Source organism: Pongo pygmaeus, chromosome 12 (assembly GCF_028885625.2).
Source record: "Pongo pygmaeus isolate AG05252 chromosome 12, NHGRI_mPonPyg2-v2.0_pri, whole genome shotgun sequence".
Classification (NCBI taxonomy): domain Eukaryota; kingdom Metazoa; phylum Chordata; class Mammalia; order Primates; family Hominidae; genus Pongo; species Pongo pygmaeus.
The window spans coordinates 101,239,906-101,255,172 of record NC_072385.2 but is presented as its reverse complement, the minus strand read 5'-3'; the positions used below and the strand labels follow the sequence as shown (position 1 = coordinate 101,255,172).

General features: G+C 40.9%; 1 protein-coding gene across 2 annotated transcripts in view; it reads left to right on the top strand.

Moving 5' to 3' along the window:
• TTC27 (tetratricopeptide repeat domain 27) overlaps positions 1-15,267 on the top strand; it is a 197,649-nt gene that overhangs the window by 29,138 nt on the left and 153,244 nt on the right. For both annotated transcript variants that reach the window (XM_054475625.1, XM_063648844.1), the window contains exons 6-7: positions 9,372-9,536; positions 14,867-15,000. In XM_054475625.1, the coding sequence (XP_054331600.1) occupies positions 9,372-9,536; positions 14,867-15,000 (299 nt within the window). The remainder of the gene's footprint in view (positions 1-9,371; positions 9,537-14,866; positions 15,001-15,267) is intronic.

Here is a 15,267-nt window from a genome sequence, read left to right as displayed (position 1 = left end):
GCAGTAAGATCTAGCACAATTCTTTTTTTCTTTTTTGAGACGGAATCTTGCTCTGTTGCCCAGGCTGGAGTGCAGTGGCGCGATCTCGGCTCACTGCCAGCTCTGCCTCCCGGGTTCACACCATTCTCCTGCCTCAGCCTCCTGAGTAGCTGGGACTACAGGCGCCCACCACCATGCCCAGCTAATTTTTTGTATTTTCAGTAGAGTCGGGGTTTCACCGTGTTAGCCAGGATGGTCTCGATCTCCTGACCTCGTGGTCCGCCCACCTCGGCCTCCCAAAGTGCTGGGATTACAGGTGTGAGCCACCTCGCCCGGCCTGATCTAGCATAATTCTAAGAATTGCTAATAACTCAATCGATAGTGATGAAAGGTTATACGACGGAAGAGAGGGAGATAGTTGGGAAGCGAGAGAGGCAGGAGAACAATGGAAAAATTAGAGGGGTCCGCAATAGGAAATGAAGCTTGCAAAGTATAGAGGTCAGCAGGAAGAGGATTTTTTAGAGGAAATGAATTGGAGTTAGCAAGCACTTTCCTATTTAGACAAGATAGGCCATGTTCCTCCCTGGTTTTCATGGCTTATCAAGAAAACTCTTGGAACAATTAAAATTTGAAACACTCACAAACTTTTTTTTTTTGAGAGAGAGAGTCTTGCTCTGTTGCCCAGGCTGGAGTGTAGTGGCGCAATCTTGGCTCACTGCAACCTCCACCTCCCAGGTTCAAGCGATTCTCCTGACTCCGCCTCCCAAGTAGCTGGGATTACAGGCATCTGCCACCAAGCCCAGCTAATTTTTGTATTTTTAGTAGAGATGGGGTTTCACCATGTTGGCCAGACTGGTCTCAAACTCCTGACCTCAAGTGATCTGCTTGCCTTGGCCTCACAAAGTGCTGGGATTACAGGCATGAGCCACTTTGCCCAGCCCCTACTTATATTCTAATCCAGAGTTATCAGCTGTAACTTTTCCTTACTTTGCAGGTTCAGATATATTTCTTTTGTTTTTCTTTCTTTCCTTTTTTTTTTTTTTTTTTGAGATGGAGTCTTGCTCTGTCACCCAGGCTGGAGTGCAATGGCGTGATCTTTGCTCACTGCAACCTCTGCCTCCCGGGTTCAAGTGATTCTCCTGCCTCAGCCTCCCGAGTAGCTGGGACTATAGGCACCCGCCACCAAGCACAGCTAATTTTTTTGTATTTTTAGTAGAGATGGAGTTTCACCATGTTTGCCAGGCTGGTTTCGAAATCCTGACATCAAGTGATCTGCCTGCCTCAGCCTCCCAAAGTTCTGGGATTACAGGTGTGAGCCTCTGTGCCTGGCCTAGGTTCAGATATATTTCAAGCCATCATCTTTCATGCTACTATTATTTCTAAATCTGTATCTCTATGCAGGAATTACCTGGAGACATTATTTGTTTTTCTTTATGCTTGTTTTTCTTTATGCTGGAGTGCAGTGGTGTGATCTTGGCTCACTGCAACCTCCACCTCCCAGGCTCAAGTAATTCTCCCACCTCAGCCTCCTGAGTGGCTGAGACTACAAGGTGCACACCACCTTGCCCGGCTAATTTTTGTATGTTTGGTAGAAACGAGGTTTCACCCTGTTGGCCGGGCTGGTCTCGAATTCCTGAGCTCAGGTGACCCACCCGCCTCGGCCTCCCAGAGTGCTAAGATTACAAGCATGAGCCACCATGCCCTAGCTCCCCTACTTTATTTATCCAACATTTGGTCTCTGAACATATAAGATAATGCAGAGAAAGCACAGAAGTACAAGAATAAAGCCAATTATACTGATAGTACATACATCTGTACATATGTATAGATAGGTGGGCAGAAAAGCTGGTAGGTAGATAGGAGGGAAGATAGATACATACAACCAACTTTGGGCATTTGTGTGACTTACTTATGTATTCTTAGTACAGTTTAAATTTGATAATAGACCTACCTGAACTATCACAACTTAGTAAGCCTTATTAAATGCAGTAAATGTCCTTTCTTTGATACTTGAGAGAAGATTTTTAAGAACCTTGGCCAACCCTTATGTCCCTTGATTTTTGCATCCAGAACATTTTGGGAAGATTACTGTCATTGGCAGCCAAGCAAAATTGTGTCACTTGTGAATTGTACTAAGGTCATAGAAGGTTATTATATTTCTGAGAGTAATGACTAGACACTCAGGAATAATGGGCAGACAAAAGGAGAACATTTAAACAACAACAAAAAAAGAAGAATCGGTCATCAAGAGCATTAAGTATTATTAGATCCAGCTTTTCCTGGGTTTGGTTTGCATGGATGAAATCTACTCAGGGGTTTTCACAGTGAAGTTAACGTTAGGATGCCTATGTGCCTTCTGAGGTGAGATATGTACATCTTGACTTACTCTCTTTGAGTCCAGAGAATCTCTTAAATGGATGGTAGAAAAACACTGTCTTTCCGTTTTTTTTTTTTGTTTTTTTTTTTTTTTGGGACGGAGTCTCTCTCTGTCGCCCACGCTGGAGTGCAGTGGCGCGATCTTGGCTCACTGCAAGCTCCGCCTCCTAGGCTCACGCCATTCTCCTGCCTCAGCCTCCCGAGCAGCTGGGACTACAGGCGCCTGCCACCATGCCCGGCTAATTTTTGTATTTTTAGTAGAGACAGGGTTTCACCGAAACACTTTCTTTTTCAGACCCATTTAAATTTCAGCTCACGTAAAGATAAAGGGGTACCTGTTTGTTAGCTGTAGGTGTTTCTGCCAGATTTTAGGTAATAAAGTAGATTGGACTTTTATAGCATCAGCTCTGCACCTTTATCCTTCCCCTGAAAACTTTTTCATACCCCTTTCCCTTACAAGCTTGAATTCACATCCTGGCATTGCCACTTAATGAGGTGACCAGTCAGTAAGCTGAGCTCAATTTTCTTTTCTTTTTTAAATTTAAATTAAAAAAAATTTTTTTTTGAGACGGAGTTTCACTCTTTTTTTGCTAAGGCTGGAGTGCAATGGCACTATCTCAGCTCACTGCAGCCTCCACCTTCGGGGTTCAAGTGATTCTTCAGCCTCAGCCTCTCAAGAAGCTGGCATTACAGGCACGTGCCAGCACGCCCAGCTAATTTTGTATTTTTGGTAGAGACAGGGTTTCACCATGTTGGCCAGACTGGTCTCGATCTACCAGTGGTAGAGATCAGGTGATCTACCACCTCGGCCTCCCAAAGGGCTGGGATTACAGACATGAGCCACTGCACCCGGCCCTATTTAAAATTTTTTTTTAGAGACTGCTCTGTTGCTTAGGCTGGAGTGCAGTGGTGTAATAATATCTCACTGCAACCTCAACCTCCTGTGCTCAAGCGATCCTCCCACTTCAGCCTCTGCAGTATCTGGGACTACAGGAGCATATTACCATGCTTGGCTAATTTATTGTGGAGATGTGGTCTTGCTATGTTGCACAGTCTGGTCTTGAATTCCTGGCTTCAAGTGATCCTCTGACCTCAGCCTCCCCAAATGCTGGAAATATAGGTGTGAGGCTCTGTGCCCAGCCTGAGCTCAATTTTATAATGAATTAAGTGGAGATAATGTCAGCCTCCAATACATCATTGTGAGAATTAAATAACGCAACATGTAAAATACCCATTGCTAGGCAGAGTTAGATATTCAGTAAAAATAACTTCTTTTTCAGCTTGAATGATGGGAAAACTGTCATCAGCCTTTGTGTTCCATTCATTCATTATATATTCGTTCTGGTAGGCTGTTTTGTGAAATGCTGGCTAACACATATTGGAAACATTTGTGAGAGATAGTTTGTCAGCGATATTATAGAAGGGAATTCTGTTGTGGGGGATCAATTGGATAAGGGTGCCTGTTAGACACCCTTGTTACTTAGTGTATGTGAACTAGCCTGTCTTTATATGTAGTTAATTTTGACAGTCATTTTATTTCAGATGCTGTTTTACTAGGTTATTATCCTCCATTCTTTTCATCTTAGATATTTAGTGAAATAAATTAGAATCTGACTGCCAAGCCAATATTCACTTATTCTTTATTTGATGTTCATATTGTATTAGATATATGGATATATATCTTTTTCTCCTTTTCTTTTATTTTTGGAGACAGGGTCTCAGTCTGTCACCTAGACTGGAGGGCAGTGGCATGATCATAACTCACTGCAGCCTTGAACTTTTGGGTTCAAATGATCCTCCCGTCTCAGCCTCCTGAGTACCTGGAATTACAGGCATGCTCCACCATGCCTGACTGATATTTTTATTTTTTTGTTGCGATGAGTCCGCTTTATGTTGCTCAGGCTTGTCTTGAACTCCTGGCTTCAAGCAGTCTTTCCACCTAGGTCTTCCTAAGCACTTGGATTATAGCATGAGCCACAATGCCCAGCCCCTCCTTTTCTTTTAAGGGAGAAATTCTACATTCTCTATGAAGAAAACTTGTAAACTGATATCCTCTTCCTCAGATTTTCGGTGTTGCCTCTTTTTTTTTTTTCTTTTTTTTAAGGATCTCATTGAAGTACAACTCTATTTTTTCTTTATCTTACCAATTTAATATTTGGTTCTAACCAGTTTCTTCAATGTGTTTTCACATCATAAAAATATGTTTCACACCATAAAATTTTCACACCATAAAAATTTGTTTAACTGTTGTAGATTCATGGTACTTTGTCAACACCTTATGTTGCCATGTTTTTAATTTTTATTTTATTATACTTTAAGTTCTGGGATACATGTGCAGAACGTGCAGGTTTGTTAAGTAGGTATGCACGTGCCATGGTGGTTTGCTGCATCCATCAACCTATCATCTACATTAGGTATTTCTCCTAATGCTATCCCTCCCCTAGTCCCCCACCCTGCATGATGTTCTCCTCCCTGTGTCCATGTGTTCTCATTGTTCAACTCCTACTTATGAGTGAGAACATGCAGTGTTTGGTTTTCTGTTCCTGTGTTAGTTTGCTGAGAATGATGGTTTTCAGCTTCAACCACGTCCCTGCAAAGGACATGAACTCCTCCTTTTTTATAGCTGCATGGTATTCCATGGTGTATATGTGCCACATTTTCTTTATCCAGTCTATCATTGATGGGCATTTGGGTTGACTCCAAGTCTTTGCTATTGTGAACAGTGCTGCAGTAAACATAGGTGTGCATGTGTTTTTATAGCAGAATGATTTATAATCCTTTGGGTATATACCCAGTAATGGGATTGCTAGGTCAAATGGTAATTCTGGTTCTAGATCATTGAAGAATCGCCACACTGTCTTCCACAATGGTTGAACTAATTTACATTCCCACCAACAGTGTAAAAGTGTTCCTACTTCACATCTTCTCCAGCATCTGTTGTTTCCTGACTTTTTAATGATCGCCATTCTAACTGGCATGAGATGGTATCTCGTTGTGGTTTGGATTTGCATTTCTCTAATGACCAGTGATGATGAGCTTTTTTTCGTATGTTTATTGGCCTCATAAATGTCTTTTGTTGAGAAATGTCTGCTCATATCCTTCAACCCAAATGCCCATCAATGATAGACTGGATAAAGAAAATTTGGCACATATACACCATGGAATACCATGCGGCTATAAAAAAGGATGAGTTCATGTCCTTTGCAGGGACGTGGATGAAGCTTAACCATCATTCTCAGCAAACTAACACAGGAACAGAAAACCAAACACTGCATGTTCTCACTCATAAGTAGGAGTTGAACAATGAGAACACATGGACACAGGGAGGGGAACATCATGGGGGGGTGGGGGACTAGGGGACACTTTTTGATGGAGTTGTGTTTTTCTTGTAAATTTGTTTAAGTTCTTTGTAGATTCTGGATATTAGCCCTTTGTCAGATGGGTAGATTGCAAAACTTTTCTTCCATTCTGTAGGTTGCCTGTTCGCTCTGATGATAGTTTCTTTTGCTGTACAGAAGCTCTTTAGTTTAATTAGATCTCATTTGTCAATTTTGGCTTTTGTTGCCATTGCTTTTGGTGTTTTAGACATTAAGTCTTTGCCCATGCCTATGTCCTGAATGGTATTGCCTAGGTTTTCTTCTAGGATTTTTATGGTTTTAAGTCTTACATTTAAGTCTTTAATCCATCTTGAGTTAATTTTTGTATAAGATGTAAGGAAGGGGTCCAGTTTCAGTTTTCTGCATATGGCTAGCCAATTTTCCCAACACCATTTATTAAATAGGGAATCCTTTCCCTGTTGCTTGTTTTTGTCATGTTTGTCAAAGATCAAATGATTGTAGATGTTTGGTGTTATTTCTGAGGCCTCTACTCTGTTTCATTGGTCTATATATCTGTTTTGATACCAGTACAATGCTGTTTTGGTTACTGTAGCGTTGTAGTATAGTTTGAAGTCGGGTAGTGTGATGCCTCCAGCTTTGTTGTTTTTGCTTAGGATTGTCTTGGCTATACGGGCTCTTTTTGGTTCCATATGAAGTTTAAAGTAGTTTTTTTTCTAATTCTATGAAGAAAGTCAATGGTAGCTTGATGCGGATAGCATTGAATCTATAAATTACCTTGGGCAGTATGGCCATTTTCACGATATTGATTCTTCCCATCTATGAGCATGGAATGTTTTTCCATTTGTTTGTGCCATCTCATTTCCTTGAGCAGTGGTTTGTAATTCTCCTTGAAGAGGTCCTTTACATCCCTTGAAAGTTGTATTCCTAGGTATTTTATTCTCTTTGTAGCAATTTTGAATGGGAGTTCACTCATGATTTGGCTCTCCGTTTGTCTGTTATTGGTGTATAGGAATATGTGATTTTTGTAGATTGATTTTGTATCCTGAGACTTTGCTGAAGTTGCTTATCAGCTTAAGGAGATTTTGGGCTGAGACGATGGGATTTTCTAAATATATGATAATGTCATGTGCAAACAGAGACAATTTGACTTCCTGTCTTCCTATTTGAATACCCTTTATTTCTTTCTCTTGACTGATTGCCCTGGCCAAAACTTCTAATACTATGTTGAATAGGAGTGGTGAGAGAGGGCATCCTTGTCTTGTGCCAGTGTTCAAAGGAAAAGCTTCCAGCTTTGCCCATTCAGTGTGATATTGGCTGTGGGTTTGTCATAAATATCTCTTATTATTTTGAGATTTGTTCCATCAATACCTAGTTTATTGAGAGTTTTTAGCATGAAGGGGTGTTTAAGTTTGTTGAAGGCCTTTTCTGCATCTATTGAGATAATCATGTGGTTTTTGTCATGCTTCTGTTTATGTGATGGATTATGTTTATTAATTTGCATATGTTGAACCAGCCTTGCATCCTGGGGATGAAGCCAACTTCAGTGTGGTGGATAAGCTTTTTGATGTGCTGCTGGATTCAGTTTGCCAGTATTTTATTGAGGATTTTTGCATCAATGTTCATCAGGCATATTGGCCTGAAATTTTCTTTTTTGTGTGTGTGTCTCTGCCAGGTTTTGGTATCAGGATGATGCTGGCCTCATAAAATGAGTTAGGGAGGATTCCCTCTTTTTCTATTGATTGGAATAGTTTCAGAAGGAATGGTACCAGCTCCTCTTTGTACCTCTGGTAGAATTCAGCTGTGAATCTGTCTGGTCCTGGGCTTTTTTTGGTTGGTAGGCTATAAATTACTGCCTCAATTTCAGAAATTGTTATTGGTCTATTCAGGGATTTGACTTCTTACTGGTTTAGTCTTGGGAGGGTGTATGTGTCCAGGAATTTATCCATTTCTTCTAGATTTTCTAGTTTATTTGCGTAGAGGTGTTTGTAGTATTCTCTGATGGTAGTTTGTATTTCTGTGGGATCAGTGGTGATTATCCCCTTTATCATTTTTTAGTGCATCTATTTGATTCTTCTCTCTTTTCTTCTTTATTAGTCTGGCTAGTGGTCTATCTACTTTGTTAACCTTTTCAAAAAACCAGCTCTTGGATTCATTTATTTTTTTTTTGATGGGTTTTTTGTGTCTCTGTCTCCTTCAGTTCTGCTGTGATTTTAGATATTTCTTGCCTTCTGCTAGCCTTTGAATTTGTTTGCTCTTGCTTCTCTAGTTCTTTCAATTGTGATGTTAGGGTGTCGATTTTAGATATTTCCTGCTTTCTCTTACGAGCATTTAGTGTTATAAATTTCTCTCTAAACACTGCTTTAGCTGTGTCCCAGAGATTCTTTGTTTACACTGTGTGGGAAAAACCACCTACTGAAGCCTCACTAATGGTGGACGCCCCTGTCCCCACCAAGCTCGAGCATCCCAGGTTGACCAGACTGCTGTGCTGGCAGTGAGAATTTCAAGCCAGTGGATCATAGCTTGCTGGGCTTCGTGGGGGGTGGGATCAGCTGAGCTAGACCACTTGGTTCCCTGGCTTCAGGCCCCTTTCCAGGGGAGTGAATGGTTCTGTCTTGCTGGCATTCCAGGAGCCATTGGGATATGAAAAAGAACTTCTGCAGCTAGCTTCATGTCTGCCCAAATGGCTGCCCAGTTTTGTGCTTGAAACCCAGGGCCCTGGTGGTGTAGGCACCCAAGGGAATCTCCTGGCCTGCAGGTTGCGAAGACGGGAAAAGCTTAGTATCTGGGTCAGAATGCACCATTTCTCATGGCACAGTCCCTCAGGACTTCCTTTGGCTAGGGGAGGGAGTTCCACAACCCCTTGTGCTTCCTGGGTGAGGTGATGCCTCACCCTGCTTTGGCCTGCCCTCCATGGGCTGCACCCAGTGTCTAACCAGTCCCAGTGAGATGAGCCTGGTACCCCAGTTGGAAATGCAGAAATCACCCACCTTCTGCCTCGATTTTGCTGGGAGCTGGAGACCGGAACTGTTCCTATTGGCCATCTTGACAGCCATCCCCCATTTATTTATTTATTTATTTATTTGGAGATGGGTTCTTGCTCTGTCACTGAGGCTGGAGTGCAGTGGTGCAATCTCAGCTCACTGCAATCTCTGCCTCCCGGGTTTGAGCGATTCTCTTGCCTCAGCCTCCTGAGTAGCTGGGACTACAGGCGCATGCCACCATGCCCTGCTGATTTTTGTATCTTTAGGAGAGATGGGGTTTCACCATGTTGGTCAGGCTGGTCTCGAACTCCTGACCTCGTGATCCGCCCGCCCCGGCCTCGCAAAGTACTGGGATTACAGGCGTGAGCCACTGTGCCCGTCCCCCTACTATTTTTTTTTGGCATGGTTAAGACAAACCCACTGAGAAAGAGCAAGGTTATGAATCATATCTCCCAGGACTGTGTGGAATAAAGGAGATAATGTACATAATGTCCTTAGCTCATGTCTGGAGCATGTAAGTGCTCAGATAATGCTGGCTGGTAACTATTAGTGTTACTGTATTCTTCAGGTTTTATGTTTAAAATTATTTAACAACAGAGACTATGTACTATATACTTTATGTATTATAGACTCTATTTTACACATTAATATATTTTTCTTCTCATCATAATTTTTAATGTTTTCTTTTGTCTTGCAGTGATGAAACTACAGAATCTGTTTGTAGATGATTCAGGTCGATATTTGGCTATTCAATTCCATCTGGAATGTGCATATGTGTTTTTATATTATTATGAGTACAGAAAAGCAAAAGATCAGTTGGATATTGCTAAGGACATCAGCCAATTACAAACTGATTTGACAGGTGAGGCTTTTATTTTTTGTGGATAATTGATTTTATTTTTATGATAAAACTATATACATTGGCAGTTTGTATTGTATGTTGGTATTAGATTTTCTATATCCTATTTGCTTTACAAAAGTAGATTTTAAAGGTTTTATTTACAAATTTATAGTTTATAACAAATTTGAAATGATATATTTTCCTTATTTCTAGAGTTTTCCATTTATTGCGCTGATCTGTTTAGACGTGTTAGTAATAGATAGCAGGCAGGCAGTACACAAACACTTTTGAGCCTTTGGGGAATGGGCCCATAGGGGCATTTCCTGACCAAGTTTGGCCTTTCTGCATTGCCCTTTCTTGTAAATACCCACCTATTCCTTCCATCTTGCTTTTTTTTTTTTGAGACCGAGTCTTGCTCTGTCACCCAGGCTGGAGTGCCATGGCGCGATCTTGGCTCACTGCAACCTTGGCCTCCTGGGTTCAAGCAATTCTCCTGCCTGAGCCTCCCTAGTAGCTAGGATTATGGGTGCTCACGACCACGCCTGGCTAATTTTTTTTTTTTTTTTTTTTTTTTTGTATTTTTGGTAGAGATGTGGTTTCACCATGTTGGCCAGGCTGGTTTTGAACTCCTGACCTCAAGTGATCCGCCTGCCTTGGCCTCCCAAAGTGCTGGGATTACAGATGTGAGCCACCATGCCCGGCCCACATTCTGTGCTTCTTATAGAGCTAGTTCTATCAGTAAAATCCTTCCAATATATTATGAATAAATATGATTTTGTGGGCTTGTCTTGGATCTTAGCTACCTTTTGTTACATTGCATGTGTGGGCAAAACTGTACAAACTACCATCAGAGAATACTACAAACACCTCTACGCAAATAAACTAGGAAATCTAGAAGAAATGGATAAATTCCTCGACACATACACCCTCCCAAGACTAAACCAGGAAGAAGTTGACTCTCTGAATAGACCAATAACAGGATCTGAAATTGTGGCAATAATCAATAGCTTACCAACCAAAAAGAGTCCAGGACCAGATGGATTCACAGCCAAATTCTACCAGAGGTACAAGGAGGACCTGGTACCATTCCTTCTGAAACTATTCCAATCAATAGAAAAAGAGGGAATCCTCCCTAACTCATTTTATGAGGCCAGCATCATCCTGATACCAAAGCCTGGCAGAGACACAACAAAAAAAGAGAATTTTAGACCAATATCCTTGATGAACATTGATGCAAAAATCCTCAATAAAATACTGGCAAACCGAATCCAGCAGCACATCAAAAAGCTTATCCACCATGATCAAGTGGGCTTCATCCCTGGGATGCAAGGCTGGTTCAATATATGCAAATCAATAAATGTAATCCAGCATATAAACAGAACCAAAGACAAAAACCACATGATTATCTCAAGAGATGCAGAAAAGGCCTTTGACAAACTTAAACACCCCTTCATGCTAAAAACTCTCAATAAATTAGGTATTGATGGGATGTATCTCAAAATAATAAGAGCTATCTATGAGAAACCCACAGCCAATATCATACTGAATGGGCAAAAACTGGAAGCATTCCCTTTGAAAACTGGCACAAGACAGGGATGCCCTCTCTCACCACTCCTATTCAACATAGTGTTGGAAGTTCTGGCCAGGGCAATTAGGCAGGAGAAGGAAATAAAGGGTATTCAATTAGGAAAAGAGGAAGTCAAATTGTCTCTGTTTGCAGATGACATGATTGTATATCTAGAAAACCCCATTGTCTCAGCCCAAAATCTCCTTAAGCTGATAAGCAACTTCAGCAAAGTCTCAGGATACAAAATCAATGTACAAAAATCACAAGCATTCTTATACACCAATAACAGACAAACAGAGAGCCAAATCGTGAGTGAACTCCCGTTCACAATTGCTTCAAAGAGAATAAAATACCTAGGAATCCAACTTACAAGGGACGTGAAGGACCTCTTCAAGGAGAACTACAAACCACTGCTCAAGGAAATAAAAGAGGATACAAACAAATGGAAGAACATTCCATGCTCATGGGTAGGAAGAATCAATATCGTGAAAATGGCCATGCTGCCCAAGGTAATTTATAGATTCAATGCCATCCCTATCAAGCTACCAATGACTTTCTTCACAGAATTGGAGAAAACTAAAGTTCATATGGAACCAAAAAAGAGCCCGCATCGCCAAGTCAATCCTAAGCCAAAAGAACAAAGCTGGAGGCATCACGCTACCTGACTTCAACCTATACTACAAGTCTACAATAACCAAAGCAGCATGGTACTGGTACCAAAACAGAGATATAGATCAATGGAACAGAACAGAGCCCTCAGAAATAACACCACATATCTACAACTATCTGATCTTTGACAAACCTGAGGAAAACAAGCAATGGGGAAAGGATTCCCTATTTAATAAATGGTGCTGGGAAAACTGGCTAGCCATATGTAGAAAGCTGAAACTGGATCCTTCCTTACACCTTATACAAAAATTAATTCAAGATGGATTAAAACTTAAATGTTAGACCTAAAACCATAAAAACCCTAGAAGAAAACCTAGGCATTACTATTCAGGACATAGGCATGGGCAAGGACTTCATGTCTAAAACACCAAAAGCAATGGCAACAAAAGCCAAAATTGACAAATGGGATCTAATTAAACTAAAGAGCTTCTGCACAGCAAAAGAAACTACCATGAGAGTGAACAGGCAACCTACAAAATGAGAGAAAATTTTCGCAACCTACTCATCTGACAGAGGGCTAATATCCAGAGTCTACAATGAACTCAAACAAATTTACAAGAAAAAAACAAACAACCCCATCAAAAAGTGGGCGAAGGACATGAACAGACACTTCTCAAAAGAAGACATTTATGCAGCCAAAAAACACATGAAAAAATGCTCACCATCACTGGCCATCAGAGAAATGCAAATCAAAACCACAGTGAGATACCATCTCACACCATTTAGAATGGCAATCATTAAAAAGTCAGGAAACAACAGGTGCTGGAGAGGATGTGGAGAAATAGGAACACTTTTACACTGTTGGTGGGACTGTAAAGTAGTTCAACCATTGTGGAAGTCAGTGTGGCAATTCCTCAGGGACCTAGAACTAGAAATACCATTTGACCCAGCCATCCCATTACTGGGTATATACCCAAAGGATTATAAATCATGCTGCTATAAAGACACATGCACACGTATGTTTATTGCAGCACTATTCACAATAGCAAAGACTTGGAACCAACCCAAATGTCCAATAATGATAGACTGGATTAAGAAAATGTGGCACATATACACCATGGAATACTATGCAGCCATAAAAAATGATGAGTTCATGTCCTTTGTAGGAACATGGATGAAATTGGAAATCATCATTCTCAGTAAACTATCACAAGGACAAAAAACCAAACACCACATATTCTCACTCATAGGTGGGAATTGAACAATGAGAACACATGGACACAGGAAGGGGAACATCACACTCTGGGGACTGTTGTGGAGTAGGGGGAGGAGGGAGGGATAGCATTAGGAGATATACCTAATGCTAAATGACGAGTTAATGAGTGCAGCACACCAACATGGCACATGTATACATATGTAACTAACCTGCACATTGTGCACATGTACCCTAAAACTTAAAGTATAATAATAATAAAATAAAAATAAAAATAAAAATTAAAAAAAAGCAAAATTGTTTAATACCCAGCTTATAACTTGGAACAATGGCCATGTATAAGCTGGAACAATGGCCATGTGTAAGTTGTCTGTATATGAAAATATATGTAATGTATCTTGTGAGGTTAGTTTCAGAAGTTATGTTTTTAAGTATTTTGATTCTAGGAGGCTTTATTGGGACTATTGATGGCATAATACTTAATTCTTGGTATATTTATTTACTAGCTAATTCTTCATATTTTGTTTTCTAAGTTAGAGTTGAAGAACTTAGAAATACAAATGTGGTGTTCACAAATATGAGAATCAGGTTATTCTTTTTTTCCACTCATCTATAGCCTTCCTATACAAAATAAGCTGTGGCCGGGTGCTGTGACTCACGCCTGTAATCCCAGCACTTTGGGAGGCTGAGGCGGGCAGATCATGAGGTCAGGAGATCGAGACCATCCTGGCCAACATGGCAAAACCCCTTCTCACTAAAAATACAAAAATTAGCTGGGTGTGGTGGTGCGTGCCTGTAATCCCAGCTACTCTGGAGGCTGAGGCAGGAGATTCGCTTGAACCAGGGAGTCGGAGGCTGCAGTGAGCCGAGATCACGCCACTGCACTACAGCCTGGTGACAGAGCAGGACTCCATCTCATAAAAAAATAAAATAAAATAAAAAAGTAAGCTGTATCGAACAATTTCAGTGGCTATCTTCAGCATAACATATTTAAAAGGTTAATGTATGACTTAGAGCCAGACTCATAACAGGATAAAATCCAGACTTCCTAGACTGGTCTTTGTAATCAAGGATCTTTGTAATCTGACCTTGTCCAGAGAGTGAATGTTGGAACTTTTGCTTCTCTTAAAGTGGTTTGAAAACAGCTATTCTGCCGCAAGTTATTTCAGAGACATAATGAAAAAATTTTGGTCTTACATGAAGTCAGATAGTGTAATAAACTGTCGATTTAGAACCAAAAGATCCTGGCTTTAAGCTCTGGTTCTGATGCTGAGAAGCCCTGTGATCGTGAACAAATGACTGTATTCTTCAGAACTTTTGTTTTTGTCATCTGTGAAAAAGAGATAATAATAGTTCTTCTACCTACAACACTCAATGTGTTACTTTTTTTTTTTTTTTTTTAAAGGGTGGTAGTTTGATGCAAAAATTAGTATGTGGACTTTAGTGGCAGAAATCCTGGGTTTGAGTCCTGGTACCAGAGCTTATTGGCTTTCTAATTTTATAAGTCATTTAAAACCTGAGGCTGGGCCTCAGGACTTTCTTATGTGAAATGGAGAAAATACCTTGTAAACTCTTTTTTTTTTGAGACGGAGTCTCGCTCTGTCGCCCAGGCTGGAGTGCAGTGGCGCAATCTCGGCTCACTGCGAGCTCCGCCTCCCGGGTTCACGCCATTCTCCTGCCTCAGCCTCCCGAGTAGCTGGGACTACCGGCGCCCGCCACCGTGCCCGACTAATTTTTTGTATTTTTAGTAGAGACGGGGTTTCACTGTGTTAGTCAGGATGGTCTCGATTTCCTGACCTCGTGATCCGCCCGCCTCTGCCTCCCAAAGTGCTGGGATTACAGGCGTGAGCCACCGCGCCTGGCCCCTTGTAAACTCTAAAGCGCTCTGAAAATATTACTCCTCATGATTGTACAGTAGATCTCATGGGTAAGTCAGTAGATATAATTTTATTGTTTTTTCAGGTGCTTTGGGAAAAAGAACACGGTTCCAGGAAAATTATGTGGCACAACTGATTCTAGATGTAAGAAGGGAAGGGGATGTCCTTTCAAATTGCGAATTCACTCCAGCACCCACTCCTCAGGAACATTTAACCAAGGCAAGTAGGACGGCAAGTTATTAAATTCAATTAACACCTAAGTCTAACAATTTCAATAGGTGAGTACCATAGAAACACTGAATGGGTTGGACACAGACTTCATTTTATTCTTTCTTTTGCCTTTTAAAGGTTGCTGAGTCAGGGAGAACTGGTGTTTAAACCTTTTTTATTCCTAACCCGTATATAGAGATAAATAGTGCTTTTCTTCTAGGATTCAATAACTGTGAATTAATAATGCAGTTAGTTATGTATTACCCCTCTTGAAGA